At 50.0% G+C, this 16,458-nt stretch overlaps 6 protein-coding genes across 6 annotated transcripts; 4 read left to right on the top strand and 2 right to left on the bottom strand.

The window, feature by feature from the left end:
• Positions 1–2,140: 2,140 nt before the first annotated feature.
• Positions 2,141–2,813, bottom strand: Asppvi_007997 (protein transporter TIM23; the record flags this gene model as incomplete). Its single annotated transcript, XM_043303879.1, has 2 exons — positions 2,141–2,164; positions 2,220–2,813. The coding sequence occupies 2 exons, from the start codon at positions 2,811–2,813 to the stop codon at positions 2,141–2,143; spliced, it is 618 nt and encodes a 205-aa protein (XP_043159814.1).
• A 380-nt stretch (positions 2,814–3,193) lies between these two features.
• Asppvi_007996 (THADA/TRM732 family protein) lies at positions 3,194–8,638 on the top strand (the record flags this gene model as incomplete). Its single annotated transcript, XM_043303878.1, has 10 exons — positions 3,194–3,348; positions 3,414–4,363; positions 4,421–5,393; positions 5,441–5,680; positions 5,728–5,956; positions 6,009–6,319; positions 6,370–6,896; positions 6,948–7,088; positions 7,138–7,763; positions 7,814–8,638. The coding sequence occupies 10 exons, from the start codon at positions 3,194–3,196 to the stop codon at positions 8,636–8,638; spliced, it is 4,977 nt and encodes a 1,658-aa protein (XP_043159813.1).
• Positions 8,639–9,000: 362 nt separating this feature from the next.
• On the top strand, positions 9,001–9,738 carry Asppvi_007995 (uncharacterized protein; the record flags this gene model as incomplete). The annotated part of the gene is made up of 1 exon (XM_043303877.1): positions 9,001–9,738. The coding sequence occupies one exon, from the start codon at positions 9,001–9,003 to the stop codon at positions 9,736–9,738; it is 738 nt and encodes a 245-aa protein (XP_043159812.1).
• Positions 9,739–10,076: 338 nt separating this feature from the next.
• Asppvi_007994 (sorting nexin, cytoplasm-to-vacuole targeting pathway/endosomal sorting) lies at positions 10,077–12,269 on the top strand (the record flags this gene model as incomplete). Its single annotated transcript, XM_043303876.1, has 6 exons — positions 10,077–10,167; positions 10,216–10,493; positions 10,543–10,809; positions 10,869–11,942; positions 11,997–12,110; positions 12,174–12,269. The coding sequence occupies 6 exons, from the start codon at positions 10,077–10,079 to the stop codon at positions 12,267–12,269; spliced, it is 1,920 nt and encodes a 639-aa protein (XP_043159811.1).
• A 1,020-nt stretch (positions 12,270–13,289) lies between these two features.
• On the top strand, positions 13,290–14,729 carry Asppvi_007993 (arabinan endo-1,5-alpha-L-arabinosidase; the record flags this gene model as incomplete). The annotated part of the gene is made up of 4 exons (XM_043303875.1): positions 13,290–14,314; positions 14,367–14,545; positions 14,594–14,622; positions 14,670–14,729. The coding sequence occupies 4 exons, from the start codon at positions 13,290–13,292 to the stop codon at positions 14,727–14,729; spliced, it is 1,293 nt and encodes a 430-aa protein (XP_043159810.1).
• Positions 14,730–15,060: 331 nt separating this feature from the next.
• Asppvi_007992 (uncharacterized protein) lies at positions 15,061–15,576 on the bottom strand (the record flags this gene model as incomplete). Its single annotated transcript, XM_043303874.1, has 1 exon — positions 15,061–15,576. The coding sequence occupies one exon, from the start codon at positions 15,574–15,576 to the stop codon at positions 15,061–15,063; it is 516 nt and encodes a 171-aa protein (XP_043159809.1).
• Between the last annotated feature and the right edge of the window lie 882 nt (positions 15,577–16,458).

Genomic DNA, 16,458 nt, shown 5'->3' with positions numbered 1-16,458 from the left:
TCTGTCTCCAGAGCTGTCTGTAAACCCTCTTAATCCCAGTGTTGAGAATATTGATTTATATTCCAATGTTCTCAGCTGCAGAGGTTGCGAGGATCTCTTTGTGGAGTAAGCAGTTACTAACAGAGGACTGTGCCTTGCATATTAAGAATGAGGGGAGTCCTAGGGTTTACAGTCTGTGGTCTGTGCAGATTTAGCCTTCCAATTGCTTTCTTTGCCTTGAGAAGAGTCCACAACAAAGGGTCTCTCGTATTCTTTCCCAAAGTGGTCTGAGCCTATAGGTAAGGTAGTACGTTCCTAAAACGGAAGGCACATGGTTGCCTAAGAAGATCGCATGCATCTGTCTAGCATGAGGTAGTGGCGGATACGAACTCTGTCTTGTTTGATAACAGACAACCCAGATGTAATTAGTCAGACATACTATGCTTCATCAAAATTCCAAGTGTTCATCTCTGCCAAAGTAAGTCATCGTGCCCCCTGGTGGTCAGTCTTCCAGAGAACCAGAAGCCTTTCTGCTCAGCCTCCTCTGTTCTGTAAAACTAGCTGCAACTCTATCCACACTGACCTGGCTCATCTGCTGGAGCTAATGCACTACAGCATTCTTAATTTTCTAAAGTTGATCGCCAAGACTACACTACTGAATTGTCAGATCATCAGCAATAAGGGACTATTATTGCCATCCGATGATTTTCAGTGCTTCCCAGGAAGGACTGCCACGTTCTCCAGTTGTCGAGGTTCGAGCTGTATGATACCTTACCTTACTGCCTGCCCGTCCAATCAATCGTCAGTCTTTGTCATTGTCCTTGCATGTACGCTCTCCTACTGGCCTCGATCATCCATCACAAGAGGATATCTGATACGGTGTAGAAGGAAGAGATTGGATGAAAATTGCAAATAATGATGCATAATGGCCATGATATTCTGATCAGTTTGTAAGGCAGAAGTCATTTTCCGAAGGTGAGAAGCTGGTACAGGTGGCAAGTTTATGAAAGTTGGGAAGTGTGCATATGATGAAGTTAAGATAGCTCTTCCTTATATCTGCTGACTCTAGGTAGTTTATTGCCATCTGCGCTATTATGATGTGTGTGAAGATGAGTTATATTGAACAACCGAATGCTTTATTTGGTGTGAATGATCCTGTGTGTTTCTATACTCCATTGACCGCTTCATCGAGCTTGAAGCATGCAGCACGCCTTCAGACGGTGCTCTTGAAGCATATCAAATTTGTAGGATGGAGTTTGAGTAGAGAATAAAAACAATGAATCTGCCCCGTGATTCAAAGTGAGACCGAACAGTCTTTATCTGGCTCTCCACAGACCTAATAGTTCATACTTGATAAGAGCTCACCGAAGTAGGTGGCGTTCTTCGGCAAGCCGACATAAGCCCAACCCGAGCTGTATGTGAACTATTCAAAGCGGCTAAGTGGAAAAGCTCTGCAAGGAACAACGCCTGAATAGCAGTCCATAATAGTTCCTATTTCTTCTGAGCTGTTTTTGAACATGTTGCCGGTGTGATACCTTGAGATAGGGGGGTTTGTGGCATTGAATAGAATGACAGAAAGAGCTCCGAAAATAGAAGAAACATCATGGACTGTTAGTAGCATAAAAATTCGGTCATCCAGTTGTAAAGCTATCAGCAGCAGGTCACAAGTAAACCGAATGTGCCTGCCGAGTGTCCAGGTATCGCGTATGTCAAGTTCGGCCGTGCTTAGGGATAGTATGCTTACGACACGAATCATTTTCGTTTCGAGTCTTTTCATTTGAGCTCCTAAATCATCCAATAAGCAGATCAATGCTCTGAAGGAGCCCTGCACAAAGGCTGGAGGTGACTATATGTACAGAAACCGTAAAATATGAAAAAGAAAAACCCATTATCATGCCGGTCCCAACTCACGGATAATGCAAAAAGATGGATACTCTGAGCGCCGGAGTGAAGAGATTTGTGAGGGACGAGAAAGCCGTTCTAATACAGTTTGGAAAAAAATAACAAGGCGAGAATAAAGGAGTATAGTATGAACAGCAACCGCCCGTTTCGCTGAAATAAAGGATGGAGTTTGTGGGTTCTGCGACCTTGCGATGGTTCATTTTAGAGTCGACATGGCTCAAGCGCACAAATTGCAATCGAGTAAAGGTTCGGTTGGCGTTTACAGAAAAGCGCGTCGGATGACCTATGTAATAGTTAGCGAACAATGCCACTAGAAGAAACAAATGAGAATCACGTACAGCCCAGGTACCAGCGATACTAGCCACAATACCACCAGAGATCATCATGGGCTTGAGACCCCTAGTACTCTTGAAGAGCATTCCACTCAAGGCACCTGCAACAATGCTGTTGGCTGAGTCGTGCTTTCCCCGTGCGTAACCCAGGCCCGAGTTGAACCCGTTGTATACCATGGCCACAACACCCGCGGAGTTTCCGAGGAACGGTCCTCTCCTGGTAATCGAGTTGAGAACACCGTTCAGCCGAATCTTAGGCGGCGCTGTAGCTGGTGTACGTCTTAAACCTTCAGCAAGACCCCAAGCACCTCCTATCGTCAGCGCAGTAAGGTAGGTAGTTCCAGTTCCGTAACACAGATCGTCCGACCATCCACGGGATGGCAATACCGATCGCGACCCCGGAATTTCGTCAAGGGCGGAGTCTTCGAGGGTCAGGTAGTCAAGTGTATCTTGGTTCAAGCCAGCAAGAGGATGAAGCTGAGTAGGATCAGGTATGAGAGCTTCGGAGAGGAAGGATGTGGCATCTTGCGCGGTCGAAGGGTCGAATGCCTCGGATCCTTGGGCCTGCTTGCGGCCGCTGATTGAGTCCCAAATCGCCATTTTGACGTAGGAAAATAATTAGATTAAAACACAGATAAGAATGTAAGCAGAAAGTAGAGCGAGGGAAGTAAAGAGTACTACCCCGACAGCGCAACTGGCCTTGATGGCAGGGTTGATTATGACAGACGAGTTAATGGAAGACCGGAGAACAAAAACTTCAGCAGTCACTGATGTCCGTCGCTCACATCGTTTCCGCCGGGCCGGCATCGGGAAAATCCTTGGCCGGCACTACGCCTTTTTGGGAGACCCGCCTCGAAAATCCACAAGAGGCAAATGAGCATAGCAAACGTGGGGAACGGAAATTTTGAGGGTGCGAGTAGGTTCAATTGATCATTATCGGAGATTTTGATAAGCCGCGGTATGCAAATTCAGTAGAGGTCATGCAGGCTTCAGCTGTCTCCAGCGTCTTGGCTGACGGAAGACGCATAGACATGGAGGAGATATCGCAGACTATACAACTTTTATCGGAGGATACTTTGAGCAAAATCTCGAAAGGACCATTGGTGAAATTTACACAGGAATGTGATAACGTTGAGTAAGATAATGCTTTAGGCTCTCTTCTGGACACTCTTTAGTCAAGATTTTCTGACATTGTCATAGCAAGGTGAGCCGGGTATGGCAGAGCTTGTTGAAGACATTTTCCACAGCGTCCATTCCTAGTTCTCATACGACGGCGTCATGTCTTGCTTTAAGTGCGTTCCTTGATGCCGCTTCTGTCTCCAAGCGCGAAGGCACCAGACAGCTTGCTCAGTCACCGGATACGTGGCTCTCCGCATTCGAGGTGTTTATAACTCGATTTGAAGATGCGAAACCCAAGCCGATGAAGCTGGTTATAACATCCTTGGTCAAATTATTGGCCAAAAGTCGGCAAGAACCTAGCTCTCATCTAATACAGGCTGGTCTGGTAGATGCTATCCTTCCTAGTATCATTCTCGGTGAACCGCGTGCGCGACTTAAGGCTTCCCTTCTTTCGCTTGAGGTTATCACACGCAAGAGCGCTATTTTGCCCCACGAGTTGATATCCATGCTCCAAGTGTGGCTGTCGAAAAACAGCGAGAAATGGATATCTCTCCTACAAGAGGATTGCAAAGCCTTATCTATGGATTTCCTCCTGATTTCCGATGAAACTTCCCGCAGCACTAAGAGAGTAGAATCCAGAATTCTTGCTGTCCAGATCCTGCTACTGGGGCTTCTGAATCAGGCGAAGAATCCCGAGCTTGCCTCAAGTGCCGGTGACACTATAGCTGCATTCTTTCAAAAACTCAAGACTGATCCTGGTCTTGCACAGGATGAGCGCGCTCTCCTTTCAGTCTGGATCCCTCCCGTCAGGTATATGGTGCTACAGAACATGGACAATCTGGAGCATATGTCGAATTATGTTCTCCAACCACTCTTCCTCAATGACCCAGCTGGATTTCATTCCTTCTTAGACAGTCTACCTCTCAAGCATGTCTTTGCTGGTGATATGGCTGACGCTGCATTGCCGGAGCTCACTCTTCTGTTCGCCTCTTTACAAGTGGCCAAGAAGACCGGCCTTGTTGACGAAGACTGTGAGTAACGGGTATCGTCAGATTGAATATGGTCGTTGCGTATTAACTGTCTCTTAGATGGCTCTTCTAAACAGGGAACTGGCATGAAACTCTCCCTACCGAGTGAGGTCATTGGACAATTTTTATTCCACCGAGAATTCAGCATCAGAATAGCAGCACTCTCACTACTAATATCAGCACCTGCCACTACAAAACCTCTTTCATCTGCCGCAATCCGTGCAATCCTCAGGGGTTTGCCCTCTATGCACGCTGAGTCTGACCCTTATTCTCGAGGGGAAATCATCAGCTTGATTCGTAAATTGATTGTACGCTTGAAGGGTGGTATATTGGATAACCGGGATGGTTCGAGTCAGGAAGAGCTGTCTACAGACACAAAGCAGCAGGCAAAGTCAGCCCGGAGCGATTCGGAGTCTCGAGCATGTCTCGCAGCCTACATTGGTTTCCTCAAGGCAGACATGCGGCCCACCGCATCTTATCCTCGCCATATCATGGCTCTTAAGACAATTAACCTTTTCCTCCAGTCTGGTCTTGATTCTCGTGTTAAGTTGACCAAGCATGTCAAGATGGAAGAGGATAAAGTTCGCTGGAAGTTCAACATCGAGATATTCGACCTGAGTCTTATCAGATTGCTCGTGGATCTTCTGCTGGACCCGTTTGAGGAGGTGCGAGCCACATCTTTGACCATCCTGAACCTTGCCCCCCGAGACATGCTCTTGGGCAGCCATCTAAAATCTGTAGACCGATCATCGGCCATGTCATTGCGACTGACCGATGCCCTGACAAAAGCCGAGCAATTGGCCAGCAATACCAGCAGAGCTGACCATGCCGATACCGTCGCCCGACTATACCATATCATATTCTGTGCCGCAGCTGAGACTCATTCGGGAGGCGATTCACAATGGTGGGAAACCAAGAAGGGAGTGGTTGATCTGCTTCTGAAAAAGCTTGAGGGCAAAGTTTCCAATCCTGGTGGTCTTTTTACCACCTCGATGCGGGACGCTCCTCTCCACGGATATGTGTCTGCTCTAAGGTGCGAAACTTCCTCTTTCAGGCGTAGACGGACGACTAACTTTTTAGATACATTGTTTCCACGTCAAATTTCCATCAATCGATTTCAGATCCTGCGTCAGCAACAGGCGATGACTGGAGACTTGTTCACACAAGGATAGTGTCTATTTGTGACCGAATTTGGGAGGAAGTCAAGCCTGTTTTGTGCATCGATTCGCCGGAAGGTCACAGCGATGAGCCGATAGAGGAGTTTAACATCGGGCCAAAGGATATCCTGTCTTATTCCTGGCGTGCTCTTCGCGAGTCAAGGTATTTTTGCTTCTCTGGCAGTGTCATTCGGCCGCTAACGTGACAAGTCTTCTGCTTCATGCGACCCTCGCCAATGCAACCTATGCGCCTCAAGGGGAGTCTGGGTTCACTGCCGATGACTATGAGAAGATAGGGATGTCCAGCTTCACTCAGCTTGCCGAACTTCGCCACAGAGGAGCATTCTCGACCGTATCTCAAACATTTGCCACTTGTTGTCAACGATGTGGCCAGTCGAATGATCCTGCTATCTCTGTTCTGCCTCAGCGATGGTATCAGGTAAGGGAACAGACACAGTGGGGAAATTCAGAGCCTAACGAGTCGTGTATAGGAAGCGAGGAAGATTATATTTGAGGCAGCCTCTCAACTTACAAGGCGCTCAGCAGGTCTACCAGCCTTGGCCACAGGAATAATCCTTTCGAAGCCAGGAGGGCCTCTCTTCCGACAGGTCATAGATGAGCTCCATGAAATAGCTCACCTCCCTGCTGAGCATGATCGTAGCAAACAAAAAGTCGAACTACCACAGGTCCACGCCATGAATTGCTTGAAAGACATATTTACGAATACCAAACTCGGTCCTTTCACAGAACCCTATATCATGCCTGCCCTTACTCTATCAGCTGAACGACTAGGATCGCCTATGTAGGTACAAGATTCCCTCAAACGCTGGTCCAGAAAGCTAACCGGACTAGATGGGCTCTTCGTAACTCAGGACTGATGCTTTTCCGTGCTCTCTTGACACGTATGTGCCGCCTACTGACAGGAGCCAATTTTGGCTTTGGCGGTAGCTCCGGATCAGAGCCGGGTGCCAGAATTTCGTTCCACAAGTATCCGGGTCTCCTTCACCTACTGTCAAATCTTCTTGCTCCAACAGACAAGAAACAGACCAGCCAATTTGGTGATCATGACATTGTCACTGAACGGGTTTTCCCAGCGCTGGAGTTGATCGCTGAAAAAGTTCCGTCCGTTTCTGACGACGACGATATTTTGCTTCGCAATCTCGTCCGAGAGCAGTTCAAGAGCCCCGTGTGGGGGATCAGAGAACACTCAGCCCGAGTATACGCTTCTCTATTGAAGCGCGCCGACATCTTGACGGAGATTCGGGCTCTGTTGGAAGTTGACCGAGGTCTGGAGACTCAGGACTTTCTCCATGGCAAAGCGCTCTGTGCCAAGTACGCTCTGCGCAGGTTTGCATCTATCTCTCTTCCATTCTGGAATAGTATGCCCTCTGCCATGTTGCATTCGTATGTCATGGGCTGACAGGGCATAGATCACTTGAGCGAGGTAGCATCCGTCATACAGGATATCCTGGCAGCATTGTTTCCCTCTGCACACTCGCCGTTTGTCGCCACTACATTGATAGAAATCCTCAACGATGCTGTCGAGAAAAGCATTGAATCGGGAGCTGAAGGTGAGTTTAACCAAGGCTGATTGTAAGCATTGTCACTAAGACCCACCAGATTCAGCTATTCGTATCGTCAATCATGCGTCCGACGTTTTCGTCTTTGAAGATATATTAAACTTTCTTTTCGATTCATCCCATCCTCACTGGAAAACCCTAAATACTACTCGTGCCGCGTCTCTACTTCGAAGAGTACTCGCTTGGACTGCAGTCCTTCGGATATTAATATCGGGTAATGTGGGGAATCTAGAATCATTCTTCCAGAATGTATCCCGCTTCGATTCAAATGCCGGTCGGTGGATAATTGAGCAGATGCAAGCTGTTCTGGGAGAGCGGAGACGCTATAGGGAAACTGTGCTCACATTGTACTCTTCAGTCATTCGGGGAAGCTACACAGCAGAAGTCAAAATGGCGGCTGTCTCTTCACTTGAGACCATTCTGCGTATCGCTCTTGAGTCCCGGGGAACTGACATGAAGGAAATTGGACTTCCATGGGATGCTCTGCACGAGCAAATAGACTCAAAAGCGGGTGAGCAAAGATCCAATCGGGACATGTCGAACGTTGAGCTGCGTCTACAAGGATGTCTCTTGACTATTAGAGCATCCCTGAACCATTGGAAAGGAATGGAGAGAGATATTCGCCGGTGGGCGACTAGACTCCGTTTCGCGATGCAGGAGGAGACGGTGAGCTATTATTTCTTCCGTTTGGAACGCCTGGAGCTGACAGAATATAGGAATTCACAACACGTCATGCTGCGGTGACTTCTCTGACAACCTTCGGGCGCATCTTGCGGCCTGTTGGCAGTCCTCCTCAGGTCGACGCTGTCTTCCTGGAGATTTATCTCATTCTTTATGACATGTTAAATGATGACGACGAGGAGTTGCGTGAACTTGCAGCCTCCATAGCATCCTGGATCCTGTCCTACTCCACCGTTTCTCCTTCGAAAGCCGTTACTCTGGCTCCTCGGTATGCCAGCGACCTACTTTCCAAATTTCTCGTTGATAATTATGCCCAATCTTCGTTCCTGTGCACGAGAATCATCCAGTACGTTACCGGCCAAGCACCGAAGGTCAGTGGTTCTGTGGACAAACCTAGGTTAAAAGCGGTGCCAGACCAGCTCCGCGAGCAAAGGAAAGAAAGCACGATTCTCTTCGAAGAGGAGAAACAGAACCTGTTCATTGACGAAGTGCGTGAAGTTGATGTCTGGGCTGCAATGCTCCTCCAAATGGCAGGATCATCGTTCGACCCCGACCTTGTTCGCGAAGTTACTACATGGGTGTTGGCAGGACTATCGTATATCTGCGAATTCGCTGTCGAGGAAGCGGGCAATGATGGCCTTTTAGGCTGGGCTTCAAAGCCCGAAACCTTCACTCTTGGTGCGCGTGTCATTAGTATTGCGGGCATTCTGGTATCTCAGCATTTTGCTGCTTCTGGATCCTTGAGTGAAGAACAAACCAGGCTCAAGCAGCTTCTTGAATGTCTCTCTGAATCTGGACGAGCGATATCACTTCATGACGACTGGCTGTCGAGAGTGCAGCAAGCATTGCAATACGCTTGAGTTGGCATTTTTAGGTATAGACAAAAGCCAGGATAGAAATGAGATAATGAATATATATTTATACAACTCAGTCAAGTCAGTCCACCGTGAGGCGTGGTCAAGTGTCCAGTCACCGTTAAATGGTGAATTAATCAGTTCTCTCAGTTGCGCCGAGTGAGGCTCCTCACCTGCACGTTCGAGGCAGTTAAGCACATACTATGAGAAACTCGAGAAAGACTATGCCTTCAAGTATTCTACTCTGAGATGCATGTGTCAGTGAAGTGCATTAGGAATCACGTTCTCTCGGTTTGAGGCCTGTCAGTATGAGTACTTTGTGATTCCTCGCCATCCCGACAACGCTAACAGCTTGACCAGGCTCAACAATGATTTCGAGCCTCACCATCGCCGTTGTCCTCCTCGCAGTGCTCGGATTAGTCGCCATCGGCGTGGCCCTCACTTTCAAATGGCGAACAGAAGTCAGACGGAACCTACGCCTACAGCGAGAAGAAACACGACAGAGAGATGCCCATGCCATCGCAGCGCAACTCTTATCAGCAAGGGAAGAACGAGGAAGAAGAGCAAGTTCAAGATCAGCGGCCCCAAGACCGTCAATACAAAATAGAACGAGACGAAGCTCGCGACGGGTCTCACCCATCGGCCGACATGTACAGAGAAACGAGGTCAGGAGGTCTACGACAAGGGCAGAGAATACTGTGCATCAGCAGCAACAGCAGCAAAGGCCATCAACTCCCCAACCTCCTCCTGCTGGTGTTCCTCTCTCATCTCCTGTTCAACCGGCAGCGCCGCCGTCCTCTCCTCCTAAGCCCTCTACTCCAGTAGCAGCAGCGACAGATGATGAATGGCAGATCAACGAAGCACAGCCAAACACGCAAGAATCCCAGGGACAAGCAGAAGGACAATATGACCCGTGGGGGTCGAGCGATGCAGCACAAGCGCAGAACTCACAGGGAGAAACTGAGGGCGGATGGAAAGCCACTGACGCTTTCGCTCCAGCGCAAGACACCCAGGGAGAATGGTCAGGGGACGGGAAAGCTAGCGAAGGAACAACTACGAAGGCCACTGAGGAAGCAAAGCCAGCAGAACCAGAGGGTAGCTGGTAGTTAGTACTCGTTATTTACACTGGTTCATTCATAGGTCAATTAAAGAGGTAAAGACCGGATAAATGACGTGGTTGGTGGTTTGGTTAGTTCCCGAGGCGGTGACGTTGTAGTAAAAGGAACTCCCCCGCGGATCTCCAGGCGGTGACTTTCCCAATGCATCTTACTCCTCTCCACATACAGCATCTAGCTCTCCCTCTGGATCCATCAGCTTTGATTTCTCTTCTATATCGATATATCCGATGCTACTCACTTCTCTGGATTGATCAGCCCGCTGTATGTTCTAGATTTCTTTTCAAGTGCGTTGAGCTCGGCTGTTCCTGCGATTCCCAGCCCCCAACATGTGGAACGACGAGGATAACAACCCGTACGGCGCATTCGATAACGAGGCACGTCTTTCGGAATCGCTACACTCTGCAACATTGTCACCTCGTAATACTCCCCCTCCGCATAGTCTAACTTCGCAACTGACGCTCTCAGCTATCTATGAGCGCGAGCATAGTCCGTCACCCTCCAGTCGATCGTCCAACCAGGATCCGCCCGATTACATTTCCCGACCGCAGGACCTAAGTGATGAGGATGAACCTGAAGATTATGGTGCCCAACAGACGAGTCATGGTTATCCCCGCAAGAGTCATTACGATAGCCGTATAGAACAGATTCTCTACGAGAACCCGGACATGCCGATCCTCATCACGGACGCCGGGAAGAACCATGAGGGCGGCGGTAGTTTCATTGTATATACGATACGCACTGGAGTATGTGCCTCCTTGAAGCGCCTAGGGCTGAGATGCTCACGAAATCTAGGATCTTGAAGTTCGACGACGATACTCCGAGTTCGCTTCCTTGCGACAGACACTGGTGAACCTTCATCCCACCCTGGTCATCCCCCCGATTCCAGAGAAGCATACAATGGCGGATTATGCTGCCAAGCCTACCAAAGCCAAGGAAGACTCCTCCATTATCGATTTACGCAAACGGATGCTTGCCGTCTTCTTGAATAGGTGTCGCCGGATGAAGGAAGTTCGGGAGGATGGAGTCTGGTGGAGATTCCTCGATCCGAACGTTAGCTGGGTATGCTGATAGTATCTCTGTGATGCGGCCCACGCAATCTCAGGCTGACTTCATTCTAGAGCGAGGTTCTTCATTCGCACCCTGCATCGTCCGTGCCAAAGAACAACCTGAAGGCCCCTCCCCTCGACCCCGCTAACCCTACGGCTGCTCACTCGTGGCTTCCGGTTCCCTCGAGCTCCGCAAAGCTTAAATCGGCAACGAGCGGTGCAACCTCTGGCACTACGGACCGCGGAGACGCCTCGGCCAGCGTACCTGGACCTGATGTTCTGGGCCGTTTCCCGCCCGAATCGAAGAAGCTGAGTGAACAGGATCTGGATCCGTACTTTATCAATTTCGAAGCCTCTACGCGGGAACTCGAGCTACTTCTTCAAGGTAACATCGAAAAAGTCAACCGTCGCACGCTGGCGCATCTGTCGTCCCTGTCTGCAGATCTTATGGAGCTGGGCGCCAGATACAATGGTTTCTCTTTATCTGAACAGTCTCCGACCGTGGCAGCGGCTATCGAGCGCATCGGTCAAGCAGCAGATACGTCCTACATTGCGACCGAGGAATTGTCGTCCTCGCTGAGCGCGAGTTTCGCAGAGCCTATGAGGGAGAGCGCCCAGTTCGCCAGTGTTGTCCGCAGCGTGTTACGGTACCGAGTTCTCAAACGTGTGCAAGAAGAGATGACACGAGATGAACTGGCCAAGAAGAAAACCTTACTGGACTCTCTAGAGAGAAGCGAGCTCGAAGCGAAACGTATCGAGCAGTATCTCAACCGTACCTCACCTCAATCTGCGACGAACCGACCTCAGCGTTCCTTGTCTGCCTCATCAGCAACCAGTGGCGCTGGCAGCCGTGAGGGGGATGGACGCTCTGCGGGCTCGGAAGACACAGCTTCTGCGGACTCTGATTTCCCACCTACCCATGGAGAGGCGATCAGCTCGCAGCCGCAGCCATACCACACCTCTCCGCCTCGGAGGCCTGAGTTGGGGCCCTCCGCTCCTCCTGCTCACCGCAAAACGTCAAGTGGCACGTTTGTAGCAAACAAAATATTCGGTCGCATCAGTCATGCGATACATGGCTTTGCCGACGTGGACCCCGAACGCACGCGACGAGACCAGATTGGAAAGACTAAGGAGAGCTTGATACAGGTTAGTTGGCAATTGACGTCTTGCATTGCTCAGCACTGATGCCTTTCTCTGCAGCTGGAACAGGCACTCGAGGTCTCCGAGAAGGATGTCAAGGACGCGAGTGCCGGAGTATTACAAGACTTGAAGCGGTTTCAGAAGGATAAGGAGGCCGATCTACGGCGATATATGGTAGGTTGTCCCCATAGGATGAGACGATTCGCGTCGAAAGGCAACCATGCTGATTGTTGATAGGTCGCATATGCTCGCTGTCATCTGGACTGGGCGCGAAAGAACCTCGAGACTTGGACAGAGGCAAAGGACGAGGTGGACAAGATTGTCGTTCGATAGTCTGCACATACCGGGGGTTGTTTTGCTTGGTTCAAGAAGCCGTAGGGTTCGTGTTCAACTACATTGCCTTCATATATTGCAGCCTTAAATCAGCACAGTGTGATACCACTATAGTACGCTTCTGAGACTAAGGCCATTTTCATCTTTCGTGCAATAGATACCGCTCAACCTTTGGTGTGTCTGCCTTTGTCCAGAATATCTCTGAGAAGACTGGAGGGGAATAAACAGGATACGAATCAAACAGGTGGTAAGAAGCAAGGTGTATCCCGTGCTCTTTGAGCATTGTCAATGCTCTCATTGCCTTATGGAAACGATGCAATGTGTACAACAGTACAAGTAGAGACGAAAGTGTAGTGGGGCGCTAATCCTGCAACCTGGCGGAATGCTTGACTGCCTCAGGAACCTATCAGCGACCATAGTTCCTAGCACGAGGGATTATCCAGGAAGCCTAGAAAGGGTCCTTTAGTTAAGAGTTCTAGAGAAGTAGTTGATTCATCATCACCGTGGGCAGGAGCTGTCCAGATGATTTACGTGATCACTTGGCCTACCCTCTTTCTGCAGCTGAGAGTGTGCCCGTACGTCCACCGTTAACGTTTTCTTTTCCTGTGCGCCCATTTTACGGCGATTGGTCTGTCCTTGCATCAACACCATTCAGGATCGACACTTAACAGACCCTAGGGATCAGGAACCTCTTCTTGCAAGCTACCACTGTCAGTACTAATGTAATGGTCCTGGCTTGAGTACATATCCCCTTGCAGTTGGTGGGTCGCTGATTGGTGCTATTGTCGGCACACATCGCTTGCTGTCATCATTGGCGACGTCTTCTGCTCTTTGAACCACTCACTCAGTCTCCACAATCATCATTTGGATCAGCTCCAAAGTAGGAGTGAGGATCTTTCATCATCGACACTAGGAGTCTTCCTGGCGATCTTGGTCCGCAAGCCCTACATATCAAGGACCGAACATCTGTCTGCCTCCCTAGATGGTTATGTACCACATTGCCCCGTATAATTTCATCAGATGCTCCGCAGTGATGAAGTCCAGAGGCATACACTCCTGTCCGAGATGATTGCCAGGGCATCTGATTTCTCAGCATGGCTTCTGCCGTCTTATACGTGGCCCGGAGGCAATCCTCCGTCATGGCTTGCACCAATTTGGCCATCAGCCGCTCGTCGTCGTGTCATCAAAATGGTTGTCCTGGTAGCTCTCTTCTGCCTTGTCACATGGGCATTATGTACACGCATACCACAGCGTTCTACGCAGGGGACCCAACAACCGCAACGGCCGCAGCAGACACCGCACCCGCACCCGCAGCCTGAAGACACTTTCCCGCCCACGCATGCGACAGACTTTAAAATCCATGACCCGAGCATCATCCACGTCGATGACACGTACTACTCGTACAGTGTGGGCGAGCATATTCTCATCCACGAGGCACCCAGTCTCGACGGGCCGTGGAAACGCTCCGGCACCGTCCTGGACGCGGACAGCGTGATCCCCAAGGGCGATCGGAAAGCCCCCTGGGCGCCGCAGACCATCCGCCACGGCGATACGTACTACTGCTTCTACGCCGTCAGTAACTCCGGATGCCGTGACAGTGCCATTGGCGTTGCCACATCCAAGTCGCCCGGTCCTGGGGGCTGGACGGACCACGGGCTGCTCGTACAGTCCGGGACAGGGAAGGGGTCGGGTGAACACCCGTTTACTAGCTCCAATACCATCGACCCGAGCGTGCTCGTTGGAGAGGACGGTCGAGGATACCTGATGTTCGGGAGCTTCTGGTCGGGGATCTGGCAGGTACCGCTAGACGAAACCCTGCTTTCGGTGGCAGGCGATACGAGATCCGAGGCACGACAGCTGGTGTATATGGAGAAGGCGCCGCTGCCGGCGAGCAACCACCCCAATCCACTGTGCCGGGAGCCGTCGGGTGCCCGTCCCATTGAGGGAAGTTTTCTCTCGTACCATGAGCCCTGGTATTATCTCTGGTTCAGTTATGGGAAGTGCTGCAAGTTCGATACGAAGCATCTACCGCCTCCGGGAAGAGAGTAAGTCTTGTCTCTGTTGAATCGATAAATGCTCTCCTGACATCGGCCACAGATATAGCATCCGAGTTGGTCGATCCAAGAGCCCCCGGGGGCCATTCGTGGATAAGCAAGGCAGGGACCTAGCCAACGGCGGCGGCGAGATCGTGTATGCATCCAATCGCGACGTTTACGCACCTGGGGGACAGGGAGTATTGACAGAAACGAGTGGTGACACACTATACTATCATTACTGTAGGTTCCCTGTCGTGCAGAGATCGAGGTAGATGCTGATCTTTCCAGTGAACAAAACTACAAGCTATGACTTTTGGGTAAGAAGGTTCCATAATCTGAAGAGTCAATGACTAATTGGTCCCAGGAAGCTCGACTGGGGTATAATCCGTTGAAATACGTGGACGGCTGGCCTGTCCCCCAGTAGATGCGATGATCAGATCAGGATAGACTAGACAGGATATACGTATACATCGAGATGGCCTAGGTCAGATACAAAATAATGCTCGAGTCTCCAATAGAGCAACGACTTGAAGATAATTCAACAGCAGACACGCGCCTTCCAGTCTAAGATATATACATCACATCTATACACAATCAACCGTCTGGTCGCCCAGTCTATCTCTATCGACACAAACCGCAAACATCAACCCAATGAACGCCGGCAATCTATCACCCACAGCATACCCATCTAAAGGCATCATCAAAGCCATCCACACCCTCTCCTCTACCACCGTCTATTCCCAACCTAACTGAACTCACCCCTCTTCTACACTCTTCCCTTCACCCCCCTTGTCCGCATTCGACTCCTGCCCCCGAACCTTACCACTATTCTCCTTCTTCGTCGTCCTCAACGGCGACAACAAAGGCGAGGAAATGATCCTCACAGCCACACCACCGCCGCCACCACCACTCACGTCAATCGAACCCTGCCGCCCAGGCACAGCCAGCGGCACCCCCTTTCCGCATCTCCCATCTTCCCCGCGACAATCCCGCTGCGCATGCTTCCCCTCGCGCAGACGCAGCGGCCCCTCCTCCGCCTCAAACTCAAGACTCGGACCGAGATCCAGAACGCTGATCTCGCTATCGCTGAGGAGGAGACTCCTCCGTCGAGAAGGGTATTGATGGATATCTTGTGCGCTGTTCCCGTTCTCGGTGTAGCCTGCCACTGCCACGTTTGTATTCGTGTTTGTGCTGTGGAGGCGGATGGTCGGGTGAGGGTGAGGCGTTGAGTCTTCGTCGGGTGGTGCCGGTGCTCTTGGTTCTTGGGACATTTTGCACGCCGTGTCCTCAGGAGTAGTGGATGAGGTACAGTGAACGACGAGCGTTATATGAGGAGAAGATGCGAGGAAGAAGCGCAAGTGTGCGTCGGAGGCTTAACCAGTAGAAGAACGGCGAGGGTGCAGATGAGCAAGAGGCATACGGCTATGGGCAGTTCTTGATCGTCCATGCGGTTGTAGTGCTTATTAGTTTAGGAGGAAAGGACATTTTGATTTGTCTGAGGGTGGGTTGTAGCGGAAGGAACAGGCGAGTTATATATGTATGTAGTGGGAAGTATCAGATGATAAATCATTTCTTTCCTCTGAATCTCACTCCATGTGGATTATTAAAGATGGATTATTAAAGTGGCTATGACGTTCTACGATTTCTTTGAGTTGGAAATAAATCTTAGATTATAGATGTGACAAGTGACGATGATGGTGAGGCTCTGAGCAGGTGACAGCTTCATCGGTCTCGGCTCGGTCATCTGATGAACACTCGAGACATTGTCACTTTTCCAGGTCTTACTTATGAACAAGTACTGTACCGCTGATTCCATATGTTCTACCGTTTCCCAGAATATGAAAATATGATAAAAAAAAAAGGAAAGCCCTTTATGATGCAAAGCGGGAGGAGAAGTCCTCTACCGTCTGAGACAAAAATAACAATGCTTTTGAACATGGTGCTCACCAGACGCACCTTCATGACTCTTCGTAGACACAATGTAAATGCATGCATGGCTTGTATGGGCCACCCGAGGAGTATTAGATCTAACACAGTGCCCTCAACACCCACTTCCAAACAATAATTATGTATAAACATCACGAATTGCTGACTGAGGATAAGCGATGCAGATATCGCTCCTCACCAGACAAGAGAAAGATACTTGTCGTCGA

The sequence above is a fragment of the Aspergillus pseudoviridinutans genome (assembly GCF_018340605.1).
Source record: "Aspergillus pseudoviridinutans IFM 55266 DNA, scaffold_5, whole genome shotgun sequence".
Lineage (NCBI taxonomy): Eukaryota > Fungi > Ascomycota > Eurotiomycetes > Eurotiales > Aspergillaceae > Aspergillus > Aspergillus pseudoviridinutans.
The sequence above is the reverse complement of the archived record's forward strand: the minus strand, read 5'-3'. Positions and strand labels throughout refer to the sequence as shown.